The 19,467-nt window shown below is 30.4% G+C and overlaps 1 protein-coding gene across 1 annotated transcript; it reads left to right on the top strand.

The window, feature by feature from the left end:
• Nucleotides 1-586: 586 nt before the first annotated feature.
• LOC118199588 (uncharacterized) lies at nt 587-19,426 on the top strand. Its single transcript, XM_035371482.2, has 2 exons — nt 587-874; nt 12,293-19,426. The coding sequence occupies exon 2, from the start codon at nt 12,310-12,312 to the stop codon at nt 13,258-13,260; it is 951 nt and encodes a 316-aa protein (XP_035227373.1). The 5' UTR covers nt 587-874; nt 12,293-12,309; the 3' UTR covers nt 13,261-19,426.
• Nucleotides 19,427-19,467: the final 41 nt, after the last annotated feature.

The raw sequence follows: 19,467 nt of genomic DNA, 5'->3' as shown, positions 1-19,467 counted from the left end.
TATAACAAATACAACTGTCAGTACGTTCTTGTTAGACAGGGATATAAATTATGCTGAAGCCTTAATAAAACCTATATTTTGTCAAATACCCTTTGCATGCAATGATAAGCATTGGGAATTAACAGAAGAATTTCAGTAATTTGTGAATGTAATTTTGATGTTAGATTTTCAGAAATTCAGTGAGAATTTTTTTTCTTTTACATAGATGCACATAAATTTTGTAACAAAATGGATTTTTACCTTCTCGCTTTAAGTTTACATAGCACTCAATGATGAAATGATGTTATGCTGGCGCCATCTGCAGGCCAGTATTACAGTTAATGTACATTGTTATTCAAATAAATTTACAAAAATATAACAGCTCAACAAATGTACATTGCAATTCATATGTGTTTCTAATACAGTAAAAATTTGTCTAATTTTTTTACGTTTAAACTAACAGCTGTCCTTTCTATTTCTGTAACTTTTAAATGTCACTTTTACAACATTCGAAAATAGCGGTATAGCCACAATTTTGATAAGATTTGCTATCTTGTGTTGGCAACACCTCTTGTTGATTAATTTTGTTAGAATAGCTTTACGGAAGTACTTTAATAAGCTCTTTTTATTATATTATTAAGTATTTCTTTGTAGAAAAGAATTTGTATTGGTTATCCCGTACAAAAACTTTCATTTTTAAATTATAGAGAAAAATAAATCTATTGTATAAAAATACAGACTAATTCTGGTAGCGCCATCTATTGACTAGAAACGATTACGCAGTATTTGAGGTTATGAAAAGTTTTCATACTTGATTTTATCCTTTGGATGTTGTGAAATTTTTTGTGTATCTTAATTGCTCTTAATTCTTTTATTTCATTTTATGAGATCGCTGGTAAGTTTTATTCGTACTATTTAGGTATTTATTATGTATACCTAATTTTAAAAACGGTATTAAGAAAATAACTTGATAACGTATATTTTACTGTTACGTTCATAAGTGAATTATAGATTTTATTTCATACTTCTATTGAACTTTTATTATATGGGAGAGGGAAACCAGATATGTGCATTTAAAAAATTTTTGTCTTTATATTAGTTGCAATTGCTTTTATTTTCTCCATCTCATTACGTGTTAAATTTAGGGAGTTGTCCTTCAATTTAATTATGTTATTTCGTTATTTTTACTCGTGCATTTCTTTGTTTGTAAATTAATTTTAACCACTAAACTACGTAACTTAATGTAGAAATTATTTCATAAATACAAAGGCAATTTTTTTTTATTTGTTGCGTTTACATAAACATTAAAAAAAATCTATATTTTCAGTTTGAAAAAATTTTTAAAGAATATTTGTTATTTTGTAATTGATTTTGAGATGAAAATTCTTATTCACAGATAAGTAACTCATGTTTACATTATAAGATGTTACTTTTTATAACAGTTCTAAATATTGGGTATAGCCGAAGAAAAGCTCTTAGGTACCCTGCCCTTGATTTCTGAGTTATATCACATTTAGATTTCAACGTTTGTTTTATTCGGAAATTATTTGTTGTTGTTTAGATTATTGTAAGGAGGTATTGCCAAAACTTTTCATGAAGAAAAGAAATGTTAGATTAAGATTTTGTTTGTTAATGTTACTTTTATGTATGGCTTTATGTATAGGTGTTTTTCCCCCCTTCCCCAATTGTATATTAAAGCGTTAATCCTTTTTTACTAATTTCACTATAGAAGCCCATTTATTTATATATTAATTTTCAATTTATGCTTATCATCATATATATATATAAGTACATAAAATAATAATTTTATTGATATATTAAATAAACATATCAATAAAATTTTTAAAGTATGCTAAAAGATTCAATTAAATAAAAGCTTTGTATATTTGGAAAAAGAATTAAATTTAAACAAGGTCAATGGGAAGTAAATAAAAAAAAATGACATAACATACATAGAAGAAATGCTTTGTTTTAATGTGGTATAAAGTCGACAGAAAAATATAAAATGCTAATAAATATTTATTCAGCTTTAATTATTAATTAGTCAAAGAAAATTAAAGTATTTTAACAATAACTTTATGCCCATTGCAAGCTGAAGTTAACTGATTAAGTAAGTGTGTTATAATATTTGATGATCATTTATGGTATGAAAGTTAGCTATAAAAAAGCAAGAAATAAAATTATTATGACAAAATATCACAATATTGGAAATCAAGACTGTTACAAAACAGAGTATTGAAGATAAAATTTTTGACAAAGTATTGAATTTTTTTTTTTTTTTTTAATTAACTGGTCCACAACCTTATACAGTCATGATATTGCCAAACTCATGATTTGCGATTGTAAAAATAAGAGGGCACAATATATAATATAAACAATAATACTCAGGTGTTTTTTTGCTAAGAATATTTTTAATAATTGTTAAAATGACTGTAACCAGCTTCAAGTTGCTCTATTTTATATCCTTCCAGCAGCATATATTGAAAATTTTTCTCCATTAGTTTACTGGAATCTGTACTTGAGATCTGAATGACAAAGCACTACCATCTTCTTGGAATATTCCTTCAAAAATCCGCTGTTCTAGAAGTACTCTGCCGCTGTTGTTCTTACATCAAATGAACAGACTGTCATTCATTTCTACCATTTTATTGGAACTGCCTGTTTATTTGCCCATTGAAACAATTACATGTGGGAGATGTAGGGAACACATTTCCCCACATGTAATTGTTTCAATCAGTTGCAGCAAATTAAGCTGTTTGTCACACCATTTGATGGATGTCAGCTCCTCTGCCCAAGAATACATAAATCTAATAGCAGTAACCAACAATATTCTGAAACCACTAATTTCCAAAACGAAGGCCCCTTTTTTTTTTTTTTTTTTTTTTTTTCATCATCATTATTATACCTCCAAATGGTTTCGTCATTAACATATAGTTTCCTGTTATGGCTAATTTCGCATACTCATTTATCACACAAAAGACCTCTTTATTGAAAAAAATTATATGGTATCTCTCTCTTTATTTTGAAAATTAAAAGATTTTTAACTGTATATTCACAAGTATGCAAGGCATACGTTTAGAAAACCAATGCATATTCGAAACTCTTACCAAAAGTGAAACAAGATGCTGATGTAAGAATACATGGTGACATATCTAGGTTTATTAGTGATTCAATCTCAGGAGCCGCTGTAATAAGAAAGTACCCTAATAAATATTGACAAATTTTATAGTATTAGTAATAAATTTTCCAATAATCAATTAAGATTGATAGTAAGGCAGTTTGTTGAGTAAAGCTTACCGAACAATGAAAAAAATTTTAGTAATAAATTTTGATTCATTTTCAGGTTAATTAAATGAAAAGTATTGTATTCTCAGAGGTTACCTGCTGCTAAAATGCTTTCCTGATTGCTGCTTTAATCTTATTAACTTTTTTTAATGACTGCTGAAGTTACAATTTTTGTTGTTGATTAATTTTCTTAATTTGAAATAAACATAGGGTTGTAGTCAGTTTTAGGCATGAAGTGCTCAAATTTTTTCCACTGTGTTACAATGGCTCACATTTGTTTCTGGATACTTGCATTTTTCAGTTTTATTTGCAAATATCTGTTATTAAATACCAGAAAAATAACTTGATTTTTTTTTTTTTTTTTTCATGTATATTATCGACCATCTTTTTGAAAACTTTCTTGTTTTGAAAAAAATATTCAAAACATTTTTGGTTTTAAAAAAAGTATACAAAAAGTTCTAAAAAGAGCTTGCCTGAGTATTTGAAAACTTTCAGTAAACATTTGATATTTAATATAAACCTGAAAATAGCAGAACATTAACATAGCGGAAATTACGCTTTTCATCTACTTTGGCATATGGATTTGAGTAATGATTTTGCATGTAAGAATGTTCTATTTTGTAGTGTTGCTCTATAAGAATTGCTTTCAGTGAAACTTGGATTCTTAAATCTGGAGAACATGAAATAGCACTGACAACTTCAGTATAAGTGTATAATAACACTAAGCAAACCTTAGGGCTGTAAGATGGTTATCGTGGATTTTACATTTCAAACTCTTCTTCCAGGTTTTCTTTAAGAACATTTATATGTTTACAGCTATCAATATTATTTTCCATAAAAACTATATTTCTTATTGCTGAAGCTTCAAAACATCCTCCAACCATTATGCCTCAACCCTCCTACTTAACAACACACAATAAGTTTTTCAGAAATTCAATTTTTTATTCGGCTTTTGCCATATAGCAATCTGTCCATAGATCCTAAATATTTTAAAATTTTAAACTGTGATTCATTTGTAAAGATAATATTTTTTGGTTATCCATTTGGTGATGAGAAGGATCACAAGGCAAGGCACTGTGTCACCAAAATATGCAAATAGAGTATAACAGAACATATATTTTTTCTGCCAGTCTATGATCCATTAGTGTAATGTATGCATCGCTTGTTATGGTGAAAATTTTGAACATCTTTTGTAACATTTTGAAATGGTATCATCTACAGCATATGTAATACACACTTAGACAAAAAAATTGACGTACCGAGAAGATATAAAGCAACTTGGATGCAAATTGATATGCATACGGGTTTCGATGGAAAATGCAAAATTTTACATTTTGGCTGCCAATGAATGAACGGTTGTCGCTACAGTGCATCTGATCTGCACAACTGGCTGGATATTTAAGAGGAGAAATTATGATTCCAGGTCACGAATTCTTCATGAATTTCATTCCGTGTACTGTGGTAGACAGTAACTATGCTTCGCGAACGATATGCACAGATGTCAGAATTTGAGAGAGGTCGTGTGGTTGGTCTTATCGTCGAATACCTCAACATTTGAGCAGGAGTGATGCCATTATTAAACAATGTTGGTAGGAATGGGTGAACCATGGCCACACACAGCGTCAAGAAGGCAGCGGTATGTCTAGAGATACGACAGAACATGAAGACCGAGCAATCGTCAGAGCGGCACTCACAGCCCTAGATGCATCATTATCATCGATTGTATGTGCAACTAGTGCTTCAGTGACCGCAAGGACCATTCATAGACGGCTCACAGAAAGGGGGCTGAGGTCACGCCACCCCTTGCACCGACTATTATTGACCTCTGTACAACGTCAAGCCCGTTTGCAGTGGTGTCGGGCTCATTCGCACTGGAATGTCACTGACTGGAGTAGAATAGTCTTCAGTGATGAGTCTCGCTTTGAACTGAGCCTCGATGACCAGCGAAAGCGAGTCTGGAGATGACTCGGACAGCGATGTGGTACCAACCTGACTGTCTTTTGGCAAATAGGCCAATGACCAGGAATGATGGTCTGGGGTACCATTTCATTTCATAATAGGATCCCTTTGGTTGTCATCCTACGCAACCTTACAGCACAGCAGTACATTGACGAAGTTCTAAGGCTCGTTGTGTTGCCCTTCATGTCACGCCACCCTGGGCTTACATTTCAGCAAGATAATGATCACTCCCACACTGCATATCTTTCTACTGCTTGCGGAACATTACCTTGGCCAGCAAAGTCACCAGATCTCTCTCCTATTGAGCACGTTTGAAGCATTATAGCCAGGGCCCTCCAACCAACTCGAGATGTTTATAATCTAACGTGGCAGTTGGACAGAATTTGGTACGATATCCCTTAAGAGGACATCTTTTTTTTTTTTCTAAGAGTGTATTTGGGAGCAATAAATACTTCTGGTAATCTGTCGTGTTCCTGCTATTTCTTGTACTTGAATAACGGGATTACCGTTATTTCTTGTTAACGGGTACCTGTTATTTCTTGTACTTGTATCAAGAGAAAATAGTCGGATACTATTTTCCCTTGATGTTTCTGATCACAGATTGCTATGCAATTCTTAATCCTTTTGATCCTTGATTGCCCTACCTCCCCTTAAAGTCTATTATGGGACACTCCATATAATGTTCCCATGTTAGTCTAAGTATATGTTCGTCTAATATCGTATAAAATATTGGAACTACTCTTATATGTGTGCCCTCAAGTAGCCAAATTTCTCGCCAAACATTTTTGGTGAGAAACTCCATGGTGCCATATTACTATCTAAATTTTTTGTCTACATTTTGAACTTTAAGCCTAAATATCTCCAAAAATGCGGTTTTCGCAAATGCAAAAACTACGTTTTGAACACATAATTTAAACTAAAAATCCGAAACAAAAACAAAAAATTTAGATAGTCGAAACGTAAAGTTTCTAACCAAAAATATTTGACAAGAATCCATGTACACAGCAAAGTATTTTAACTTATAAAACATATGTATGAATTGCAAAATCTAGGCAGTGAAAGAATCTACGAACTATGCACACCTCGCTTTAATAAATTAACATAACAACAATAAATTTCAAAGAATACCATGTACACAGGATTCTCTTTCAACTTTAAAAAACATGTACCAATTGCACAATCTAGGCAGCGAAAGAATCTATGAACTACGCACACCTCGCTTTAATAAATTAACGTAACAACAATAAATTTCAAAGAATATCATGTACACAGCGTTCTGTTTCAACTTTAAAAAACATTTACGAATTGCAAAATCTAGGCACTATGCACTAATCAACAAAATAAACTAAAATAAATTTCGGCTAATCTTTGGAATATGGTAACAGGTAGTTTGGCGACATTTTGTTAAGGCGATGAAGGTTACTAGGTAGGACTTTAGCAGTGTACATGGATAAAGTTAAGAGCCAGCTTCCATAGCTTTATCACTTGAAGTAACAAAAACCTTTCATTACTTGTCTACTATTTTTGAGCTCAGATAATTTCCTCTTGAAATAGTCTTCAGATTTATCCTTTAAATTCACATGCTTAGATTCAAGATATCTTTTAAGAGACTGTGGTTTCATACTTTGATTGGATAATAGTTTATCACAAACAACACATTGATGTTGAGGGTTCATTTCTTCTCCATTCCAAGTAAATCCAAATGATAAATAACTTTCATGATATTTTTTAGAAACTTCTTTTCTTTTCAATATTCTTAGTGCTAGTAGATTGTCCTGAATCCATCACCTGTGATTCGTCACTTTTCCGCTTAGTCAATTCTAGCCATTTTTCCATTTTGAAAGTCTAGGTTTGTTTTAATATTTTTTCACAAATATTTAAATGCACAATATATTATGAGTTCTTCAAAAATAGATGTCGATATTCTCAGATTGTGTAGAAAAGTGAGGAAATACAGAGCAACAAGAAGACAAAATACTGTTAGAGACAGCAGACTGATGTAAAAAATGATTCTCTTTGAAAATGGAGCGATGTGAGCCCCGAAATGGCAACATATTAAGTGCTGACATGCTAATAAATCGATAAACTCTTAAGATAATTAATGAGCTACAATTATCTTTTTTATAGGAACTTATTTTTATGTACTATTAAACTCAGCATCCATTTCTATCACGACTTTTAAAAACATCATTTATGGCAAATTTTGCTGTGTCTACGGCTGAAAGAATATTTTGAAATGTACACCGTGGAAGAACCACAAAAACAGCCATACAGACAAATTGTTTGCCTCTTGCTAAAGTCTATTGACCTTGAATAAAGTTCAGATCGCATAAATTTAGGAGTGTTTGAAAAAAACCTCAATCAGGATGTCGGGGTTTTAATTTTTGATTTAATAGTTAAAAATACTTTGTATCACCTTTTTTTCTCTTGTGAGCCACCAGTGGTATGCATACCACCGGTTGAGAACCCCTGCTGTAGTTGATTGCTCCACATCTGCAGCATTGGTGCACGTTAATTCCAGAAGTTGTCATCTTTCCTTTAATAGCCGTCTGCCTGAACTGCATAGTGTTCAGTTATCTGGAACGGTCATTTTCAACCTTTTTAGCCCTATGCAACTTCTTTCACCATTGCTAGGAGATCATTCCCCTTCCTTTCCAAATCTCAAAAAGCACACATATAAATTCATTTAAATTTAGATAATTTTCAACTTGTATTATAAATTAAACAACAGAATGAAATGTTGATAAATAACAAAGCTTGAATATATATTTTTTCATATTCATAAACTAAAACTTAATGCTTAACAGATAAATAAAAGACTGACCAGATTTGCCTTTAAAGCCAAGGTTCTTTAATATACTAAGGTTAGGCCAGGAACGGAAAAAGCGTGCCATTGGTTGCTGGTAGTGACGTCACCCGGGAGACAAGACGCATCGGCCGACACGTCTGCTACATGATTTTGGTAATGGAAAAAATGTAAACTAAAGCAAAATGATCATTTTATATGTGGTAGATACACCGGAAATACCGGGTATATACTTTCCGATTAAGTATTTTGTTAAAGAAAATGTTTATTTTATGCACAAAATTCGTACAAATGCCGAAAATAATTGTAAGCATTAAATTCTTTTCGTAAAGGAAAGCATTAGAAAATGAAAAATTATATTTAAGTTAATTAAGGGAAATAAATATTGTAAAACAAGGTATTTTTCAATATTTTTTCGTAGTATTGTTTGTACTAAATAAATCTTGTTGAACAGAACACATGATGGCATAACTGCTAAGACCATGGTAAAAACATAAGCAAAAAGTATTATTCTGTTTATTTTCATTGCTCATGCACTTTTTTTTAATACAAATGAACTTTGACATTCCATGGGAAATATATGATCGTGATTTTCAGTTTAAATTACATATCTCAAGCAAAAATATAGATTTGACTTAACAAATTCATATTTAAATATCATAAAATTCTACAAATTTCTTAATATCTGTCATTATACTTTTAAATAGTATACTTATCACATTCATTTTAAAGTGAAAAGTCACTTCATACTGATTCACGTCAGATTTTAGAAGTGCATATATTTTCAGTATAATCTAAAAGTACTCTTATAATCCCTTACACTCCCAAGATTTCTATATAACATTTATCCTGACGTGATTATTTGCTATAGTAAATAATCTTTGATATTAGCATCCTATTCTTCCTTCCATACATTAAAAATAGAACAATAAAAATACATTTTCTTACACATATACGCACAATAATAATAATAATAAACTTGCCCTACGTCTTAGTTTCGGCCCACCAGCGGCCGAGCGGTAAAGCCGCTGAACACTGGTAGTTCGGTCCGAATCCCGCGAACGGGCTGGCTGCATGGGCGTTTTCGTGGTTTTCCTCATGTGTAACGTGTATACGAGCCAGTTTCCCTGAGAAAGTCCTTCACGAAGGCATCACACCTATTACGCAGATAGCCCTAGTGTGCTTTGCCATAACTAAATACACCAACACATCTTAATTTCAATTCAGACTGTACACAAATTAAATATTTTTAATTACTAATGTATTTTTATCAGGTTGTTTCTTAAAATACTTTTGTTATACTCGAAATATGTGTTCAATATTGAATTACTTTTCTTTGTCTTATAATTAAAAACAAGTTATATGGAATCAAAATTAAAACGTATGCAGTAGTTAAATAACCCTGAACAGAATATCTTACTTACTCTTTTGCTATTTGTATTCTAGCATTATACACAGATTTGTTTTCCTTCAGGTTCAAGCATGTGTAAGTTATATCAATTAAATTACATCACACATACCTGTATGCATCAGTTAAATAACACTGAAGGAAATATGTCACTCACTCATTCGATGTTTGCATCATAGTGTGGTCGAGAAATTGTTCTTTCCTCACGGTGAGGCATGTATCAGTTTACTTAGTTCGCAAAGCTTAACCCAGACGCTGCTTCAATACATAGAATTATGTTTGGGATGTAAAGAAAGTAACCAAAACATGTGAATGAAGTTGGATATGCGAATTTATTAACTAATCATTCAGGTACTCAGTATTGGTAAACATGACACTGAGTTTAAATATCTCACTACGATGTAAGTCTCATACACAAAATGAAGATTATGATAAAAAATTATTTAAAATGAGAAATTTTTCAATTTAAATGTAAAATAGCAGTAAAATGAAAAATAAATGTAAAATTACATCACAGTTATGTATGAAAACTACATAAATTCATTAAAAAAATAGTTATTTTATCTGGTTGTAAAGAGTGTTTTCCGCCAAAAAACGTATTAACGTGTATAATTCTGACACAACGCTATAGCAAAATTTGCCACTTCCGCCTAGGTATAATAGCAAATTAACAACACAAATCAAATCAAACTGTTGATGCAACGAAAGTAAACAAACGCCAAGAATTAACGCTGTCACCCACATGACGTCATGCGTATGTGGCATAACTTTCTCCCTGCACTGTGTATCGCTCTTGGGTCCCCCGTGCTTTAAAGCTATGAAATTTCTCCCTGGTGAAATTCGTCCCTGTTGGTCCTGAACAACAGGTTCAGTATTGCCACACCCATAATTCAGCCTCTAATGACAGACAGCTGTTCTCCATCACTCTAGTCCAGAATGTCAATGTGAACATCAAGATCATCATAATCATAAGTGAATGTGAAAAACACAAAAGGAAATATCTTATTCTCTCACAATTTTTTAATTGCTGTTGTGACTTTCTCTTCATGTAATTAGTTGCATTGAATGTCATATTTGCTGTGTCATGGCATTGAGTTTTATCAACATAGTGTGGATCCTTGGGTGACTTTGTAAGAACTGTAAAATCTGAATCTCAGTTTTAAAACTCTCGCAAACTAAATTCCTCTGAATTATGTCTTAAGTCATTTATCTTGTAAAGTTTAAGCTTCTTTCTGTTCTTGTTGAAATGTTTCCTATTTTCTTGTAATTTCAAGATGTTTCTTTTAGGTGTCATTTCTCATCATCATATTCTTAATCGCTTTAATCTTCATGAATGATATTTTTATATAATACAGATAAATCGCATAACGAAGGGACAATTCAAATAACTACTTTTGTTTTTGAATCTTCTAAACTGATGCACAGCATTATAAACATTAATTAACTCATTAAAAGTAAACTCTTTTGTACAGTGATGGTTTTTTATTTATTTATTTATATCAGAACTTTGGTGAAGTATGAAACCAGAAAATTTGTGTAGTCTTTACCTGTTGTTTCTATTACTATCATCATTAAAAATCAGTTTGTGCTGTTCAGATTTTCAAAGTTTTTTTTTTTTTTTTTTTTTTTTTTTTTTTTTTTTTTTTTAAAGCAACTTCCAGTTTTGGTGTCCCAATTAATTTTATATTAAAAAAAAAAAAAGAATGCTTTGTACTCATCAAACAAGTATGATGGCCACTGTGTAGTTGAAAATTTAAATGTTCAGAGTTTGTCCTTACTTACATAAGACACTTCCATCCCACTTTTGGCACCAGTTTATTGTGGTTTCGAGATCTATTTAACTGACACAATGAATTAATATTTTCTTGCTTAGTAAGATGTTTTAATGGGAGAAAGACAAATTATAAATGCATACACCGTTTAATCAAAGGCCAACATCTTACATTTTAGTCATTACCAACTCTAATAGATCTTCTTCAAAATAAAATTATTGTCAGATGATTATTTGATTACAGTACTCGCTATACACAAACATAAAACAAGACTAATGCCAATTAATAATTTAGTAGCTAAAGAAACAGTTCAAAACAATTGCATAAACCGTCATTTGAAATGTTTGTTTCCCATCAAGTTCGAAAGTGGTTGATTGTACATCTGCAGTATTGGTACATGTTAGCTTTGAAGCTCTCTTCTTCCTTTCATATATAATGGCCATCTGCCTGGGTTACGTGGAGAATTTAATGGTCTAGAAGAAGCACTGTTGCCACACCCACATATGTATTTTATCAGATATATATATGTGTATATTTTTATAAATCTTAAAAGTTCTGTTACAGATAATTTTTTATGAATGATGTCTTTACTTAAATAAGGAAAATTACAAAAATGGAATGAAATGATCATGCTGAACATTTTGTTTGATTGAAAGGAACTGAGTCAAAAATGTTCGATAAACTGTGTTATAGGTAATTTGTAGCTAGAGCTGTCTTCAAGCTTCGGTGACATAGGTAATACCTTTAGGTGGCGAATTTTGGAGCACCAGCTAAATTGTTCTTGCAGTCAGCAACTAAACAAAGTATAATATTTTGCTGTAAATTTTTAATAAGTTTAAAGCACATGAGGTGACAGCTGTACTGACTCCTTTAGGTACGAGAAATTCTGGCTATGAAGTAATTTCAATTCTATATATTTTCTGTTAATGTTAGTAAAAAGAAACTTCATACAAATAAAAAATATTTTTGCTTACATTACTACAAACTAAACTTAATTATTGCATGTTGTCTCACTTTGTATGCATATATTTTTAAATTGCTGTATACCATTTTATTTTATTTATTTATTTATTTATTTTTTAGGCTGAACCTAATCTGTCATGAATGATTTAGGTGTTCAAGACGTATATACGTTACAAATAAGAAGACATGCAAATTTAAATAGTTTATCACCAAACTGTGAAGCATGTAAAAATGGTTTTCTTCATGTTAACAGCTTGCAAGTACGTGAATTTACTCAAACTGGAAAACTTCCAGGTGTTTGTAAATCTTGCAATGATGCATTTCTGAGAATCTGTAGATTGCAGATTCGGCATTTGACTCAAACAGAAAACCATCCCCATGTGTGTGATGTATGCAGTAAGTCTTTCACTCATGCTGGAAATTATAGGAAACATATGCTCCTTCATGAACAGGAAATTTCAGGAGGTATACCACAAAATGGGAATGGCAATTCTCCTCCCAAGCCCCCATTTATCTGTGACAAGTGTTCAAAAAGTTTTGTAAAGTATGGTAGTTTCCAAAAGCATTATTTACGTCATGATGAAGTGTACATCTGTGAGCTATGTGAAAAAAATTTCAGTAGCAGAGCAACTTTAAAGGCTCATATTCGCACGCATGAAGTAAACAAACCACATAGATGCAAATTTTGTAAAGAAGGATTTACTTTGCCTGATATGTTGGAGCAGCACTTGTTGAACCACTTGCAAGATCAAAACAATGCAGTAAATGGAGCTACTGAAGAAGATGATCTTGCAGAAGAACAGGAAAAATTTGAGAAATATAATCACTTTTGCAACGTATGTGAAAAAGGATTTGTTCATTTAGGCTCTTTAAAAAATCATATTTTGACTCATAGTGGTGAATTGCCTTATCAATGCAAAACTTGCAAAAGAAGATTTGTACATGCTGGCAGATTGAAAAAACACATAAAACTGCATACTAAAAGCAGCAAACGTTATTCTTGCAAAACATGTGGTAAAGGTTATACACTTCTGAAAACTTTGAAAAAACATAATGCATTGCATAAAACTCCAAGCACAAGTTCATGAGACTACTGCAGATTCTAATTAATTAATAATCATACTCAAGAAATGCGAATTTATCAGTTTGTGTTTACTTATTTGCATGGAGGAATCAAAAGAACATATCATTAATATATACATTATGAGTTAATTAAAATGAAATGTTTCTTCAAAATATAAGTTTTCTTGTGATGAGTATAGTAATATACTATTTTTTAAAAGAACTAGAGGGTTTATTTAAAAGAAATTTTTGTTAAAAGTTATTAACTGCAGGTAAAGAACTTGAGAAAAACTGTCTCATTTATTGCTTTTAATGTAAAATTAATGGTCATATGTATCAAGTGAAATGTTGTTTAAAGAAAATATATTTAAGATTATTTAAACATAATTGTCACATTCAAGAAGAGTTGAGATACCTCCAAATCCGCCACAACATTTCTTGGATTTCTTCTTGTGTTAAGTCCTTGTGTAGTGCGATAAAGTATTTATCAGACAAGAAAGAAGAAAAATCAGAAATGCCCTTCGCCGGGATTTGAACTATAGACTACTCATTTGCTAGTCGACATGCTTCCAATTATACTATGAAGGTACATGGTAAGGAAGGAGAAAAATCCCATGTGTTTATCTTCATATGATAGTTTGACACAGATGACAAGTAGAAATCTGTTATTGCTTATATTGAAAACACAGTTTTGGTCGTTTTCTTATCTTGACCTACTAGTGTCGAAATGGATAATTACTGAGTAATTGTAGTTTATCTATAGTTAATTCATTTGAATCCTAGCAAATGAGTATGGATGGTCTTTCCCATTGCTAACATGACTTCATACCAATTCCTCTTAGAAATTCACCCATTAAAGCATGTCTTCCCACAGCCAGGTAGTTCTGCCATGTTTACCAGTTAAGCATCCTTTATCTTTAGATTTGTTAAGCTATGTCTAATATTCTGTTAAGGATATTAGACATAGCATGTGAAATATTGTGAAAAGTGAGTAAATTTTTTAAACTCGTCATTTATGAACTCATTTCTAAGAAATGTTGCAGTCGGCTCAAAGTTATCTTAACTGCTTCAGAATCTGATAGTTGTTTTATAATGAGATATAAATTTGATAATCTGCACCTTCCTTTGTGGTCATTTGTAGTTGGAAATGTTATGTTCGAAATTCATGTATTTCGTTATTTTTATTTTTTTTTTATTATTATTATTATTATTTGGAGTTTTTTTAACCAGACTTTTTTTATATTTGCAACTTTAAAACGATTCAGTTAAGTATTATTTCTTTCCCATGCGAGATTTCAGTGGGTTGTGGTTCCTAATCTGTAGTACAGCAAAAAAATGCTATTCTACAGAAGGGGGGTGGATATTTATTTGAGAGAAAAAGCAACTTTTCGCTAAGGTAGTAATGAAAAAAGTAGAATTTAGTTATTTTGAATATGTCAAAGCACATAAGGGCTATCTACTTAAGAGAGATATGCCTTTGTGGAAACCTTTCTAAAGACAACTAACATGGAGAAAATTACAAAAACCAAGCATATTATCAGCCTATTCAGTTCGAGTGTGTTCACCTGAAACATTGAAACCGAGATCAAACTGTCAGTATGCCACAGTCTTATATACTTGGTGATTCATGTGGTGTTAGTGAAAAAAAATTATTAATTTTTAATTTGTTTAATCCTTGGTAATAAAGAGAAGCTGAAGTGTCTCGTAGAAGAATGTAAATGGAAACATTTCCATTTACAAAGTCATAATTATTTTCTTTCAGTGGAAAGCTAAAGCAGTTTTATTATAATATTAATTGCCCATAATAATATACATAAAATAATGAGATATAAATTTCATAAAATATACATAAAATAATGAGATATAATTGTACTTTCCATACACATAAAATTAATTATTGTTTGTATTAAAATATGTTATATATTAGAAAATGAATCATTCAAAATTGTTCTATGTTGTTCGGACATGTCAGTATTTATAAATCATTCAAAATTTGTGCAGCAGAATTGTTAATGTTTGACATTTTTAAGTCTGTTAATATGGAAGTATGAATCAGAAATTACTCACTTTTTGTAATGTTTTAGAATATTTTTAAAAAAAGTAAAATATTTAATGTGTCTTCATTTTGTGACAGTAAGTTTTTACTGATTTTAATACTATTTTTCATTCAGTTTTTAAATCTTAAATACAATGATTTTTAAGAAAAGATAACCAAATCTTGTTATGCTTTTCGAGTTTGGGTTGTTTTAATTCAGTAGAATCATTCATTGCATTTGTTGTTTATTTTTGTGTTTATAACAGCAGTTGATATATTTGCATATAGAGTAAAAAATCTGATGTGTACACCACATGACTTTCTTGTACGGAATATTAAATTATACGCATTTTTTCTTGCATTTCATTTAAACTTATTGGATTGAATTAAATCTGCTTGGTCGATAGCGCATAAACCACAATAGAATAAATACACTCTTTAAATTCACTATATTTGTTTACCATAGCGACACTCTGGCGCTAAGTTCACTCAACAGCATTATATTTCGTTCATATTATAACTTATAATGCACAAAATTTATATCATTTGAAGAATTATCTAATCGTTACCACATGTTCTATTCAAATATTATAATAAAGCTAAAACGATGTATAAAAGAAATTAAGAAAACAAAACAAAAAAGAAACAGTTTTTCACAGACGATTCAGTATTTCTCATTCAATTAATTCAGTTCTCACTTCGTGACAAGGGAAAAATACATAAAAAATAAATATATGTATATTAAAAATTACAAAGTAAATCTTAAACACTTATTTCCTCAAAAAAACTTCAGAAAGAATTAAGCATTATATAAATATATTTATATACGTTTGGTGCTGCTGATTGCAACCAAAATACGAGGTGCACATCTACATGTTATAGCAGTCTTATATACAAAATTTCAATGTTTTGAGGCTACTCATTTTTAAGTTATGCAAGATACATACGTACATACAGACACCACAAAAAATTCTTTTTAGAATTCATTTTAAAGCAGTTTTATAATTTTTTTGGCAGAAAAAGAATCTTTTATTCTGTTGTTACGTACAGATGTCATGCAAAAACATTGTTAAATTGCATTCGATAGTGGTCAAAATGGATATTTTCGTTGAAATATGCTGCCTGAAATTTTTTTTGATTACAATACTACTTCCTTTTTACTTCGTACAAGGAAGTAAAAAAAGTCTATTTAGGCCTATAAATTTAAATCATAATGAAATACTGGTCTTATCAACAAAACATAAAACTTATGGTACTTTTCCGTTTTGCCGGCGCAAGCGATAAAGTTGCCAATAATGGTACAACCGATGCCAAACGGAATATTCTCGCTGGTAACCTTTTACGCCTCATTTTCAAAACAAGTCGCAGCTTTTTCTTATCAGAATGTTTGTTTTTTTCAATACTGGCATATAATTGCATAGAATTTTTATCAGATAGTCCAGCTTTATGTCTAAGGCCATTTTCGGTAATTAAGTCAATTAGAATGCAATCACAGTGCTTACCTGAAGCCGAAAATATAGAAAAGGTAAAGTCAAGGGTTAAATTCAATTCTAATGAGAATGCATTAGCGAAGTAAAGCACTGCAGTTTTACATAATTTCTGAGTAAGCTATTCGTACGAATTGAAATATTTCTTGCATATAAACTTGTGTTCCAAATTAAGATTTAACTTGAAATTAATGTAGATAATTACTGAGAGCATTAGAATTTTGTAGAGTAGTTTACGTGAGATGAGATCGCTTGGGGTCACGTGATATGAACCGGCGAATCAGGATGGTGAACCATGAAAGCATAGTAAATTCTTAAATTAATGTTTTTTTTACAAATTTATTGTCTTTATTTATTGGCTTTTTATAAAATTTTAAGCGATATTAAAATGTTTATGCCTTCAAAAAAAAAAAAAGAATTCTTAAAACTAACATTTTTTTAATATTTTTTATGTGTATACTGTATGTTGTCGCCAATAAAGTCTGCTTGGCGAGATTTGTGCCGGCGAAACGGAAAAGTACCAAACTTACTATTGTTTTAGTTTTGTTTTATGATTTTACTTTCAAAATATGTTTTAATTTTTTGAAGGGAGAAAAATGTCAAATTCAAGAATTCTGTAATAATTTATCCTTAATTTTAAAATTATGTTGGTATTTCTTAAGTAGAACATTATATTTCTACAGATGTAATTTCTGAAGCAAAAAACAATAGTGTATTTACTTGAAACTCTACAAGGTTAATGTTTTATAACTTAATATCAAACTGAAGAAGAATGTATTCTGTAAATGTTACATTGTGTTTATAATTTGGTATAGTTAGAAAATTCTAACCACTTTGAAAGGCTTCTTTCTTTGTTTCGTTAAAATATATTCTTTTTGTCAGCCTACAAAATTTACTTCCGTGCTTTTACAAAAACTTTGACACTTAAGTATTATCCTGCCGATTATAAAACTATGGTCAAACAGCAAGATTTAGCATCAGTTGCAGATAAGCATCATGTAACAACACACTTGTAATAGCTTTGCTTTTATTTTGATATAGCCCCAATAGATTCTTGATATGCTAAACTTTTTTTATGAATCAGACTATAAATTAACTTTTACTGCTCTATTTTTATTGTATTGGAAAAAAAAATGACTAAAATTTAGACAGACTGAACAGCAACAGTTATGGGATCCTACCATCAAAACACATGTGTAGTAATGGACATGATATGGTCAACTGAATGGCTGACAGAACTGTAATAGATTAAAACAATCATCTATGAGAAGTTTATTTTCATAGCATTTTAAACAGAACTTCTGGTAAAATCAGAGGCCCTAATAAAATAGTAGAAATCAACAAAACCCTTTTTATAAAATGCAAATAGAAGCAAGTCGAATACTGATTGTTTATTAAATAGGTTCTCTGTGACTTCTATAGGAATGATTGGCACAACTTTGGCAGAATCTCCTCCATCTTTCACAGTGGACTAGATAATATGTAAGTACTAAAACTTCCATAGTAGTATTCAGTTCTTTAAGAATTATTAAAATTTGTATAAGCACTAATAACAGTTTATCAAGTTCCATCATATGAGAACAATTACCATGAAAAGATTTCTTTAGTTTGTAACTGTCTAAGCAGGAAGACTTTTCATTTAGAGTTTGCATGGGAAACATCAAAATTTCGATGCAGACAGTATATGTTGCCAATAATTGAATCAAAAAATTTACTTTATGTATTTGGCACATGATAGCCTTTGGCAATATTAAATGTGTTCTTGCTTGCAGACAGTTATTTAGCTCTTATATGTGCATAGTTCAGACTATATTGTGTATTAATTATGCAAATATTGAGAATATAGTATTGATTTTCAAAAATAATATGAAAGGTGAATAGTGTATTTTGATCTAAAAGGTAATGGCTGCATCTGTACAACTAATGTTTTTCTTTTTTCATATGTGGCCTAATAATATCTTTTGATAATACGTGCTGAATGTAAATAATTATTAGAAATAACCCAGTTAATGAGATATGTCATGTGCCTGAAGGGAAAAGACTTAATTCACGACACAGAATACTTAATTGAAAGTAATTATAATATTAAAAAACCTATTAGAGTGAGTCATCATATCTTGAGTATCAATATTTATAAGACTTTTAAATGTATATTTTTGCTCTTGAAAAGATAATAAATATTTTAATAATATATGTATTGTGTCTTTTTCTTTCTTGTATTTTTTATCTTTCTGTTATCCATAGAGAAACCAATTCTTGTGTAATTACTGATGTATTAAATTGCAGTATGTATATAAAATTCTCGAAGTTGTATTCCCTTTTTTAATTCATATGTTGCTGTAAATCATGATCAAAAGTTGTGTATACTGTTTTAAAAAATTATTTTCACATATTCATATATATTCAATTATTGTATATCTGCATTCTTCATTCAGTTAAAAATGTTTGAGATATATAATCCAGAAATTTCAATATTAAATGTAAAGCTAGATCTAAAAAAGTGAAATAGATTAGTATTAAAAACAGTAATTATGGAAAAAAAAGTTGAAGAAATTAAAATCATTATTGCTGTTTACAGTTGTATGAAGCTGCATGTTGTTAAATATTAAGGTAGTGCCTCATTTATCAGTATAATTTTAATGAAATCTATTAAACAATTTTTAGCTATGATTTGTGACTCATGCCTTTTTAAAAAAAATAATGTAGAGAAA

This window comes from Stegodyphus dumicola, chromosome 1, assembly GCF_044657685.1.
Source record: "Stegodyphus dumicola isolate Sdum_Otavi_A_Nest chromosome 1, ASM4465768v1".
Lineage (NCBI taxonomy): Eukaryota > Metazoa > Arthropoda > Arachnida > Araneae > Eresidae > Stegodyphus > Stegodyphus dumicola.
Note: the sequence above shows the minus strand (reverse complement) of the source record. Positions and strands in the feature narration are given on the sequence as shown.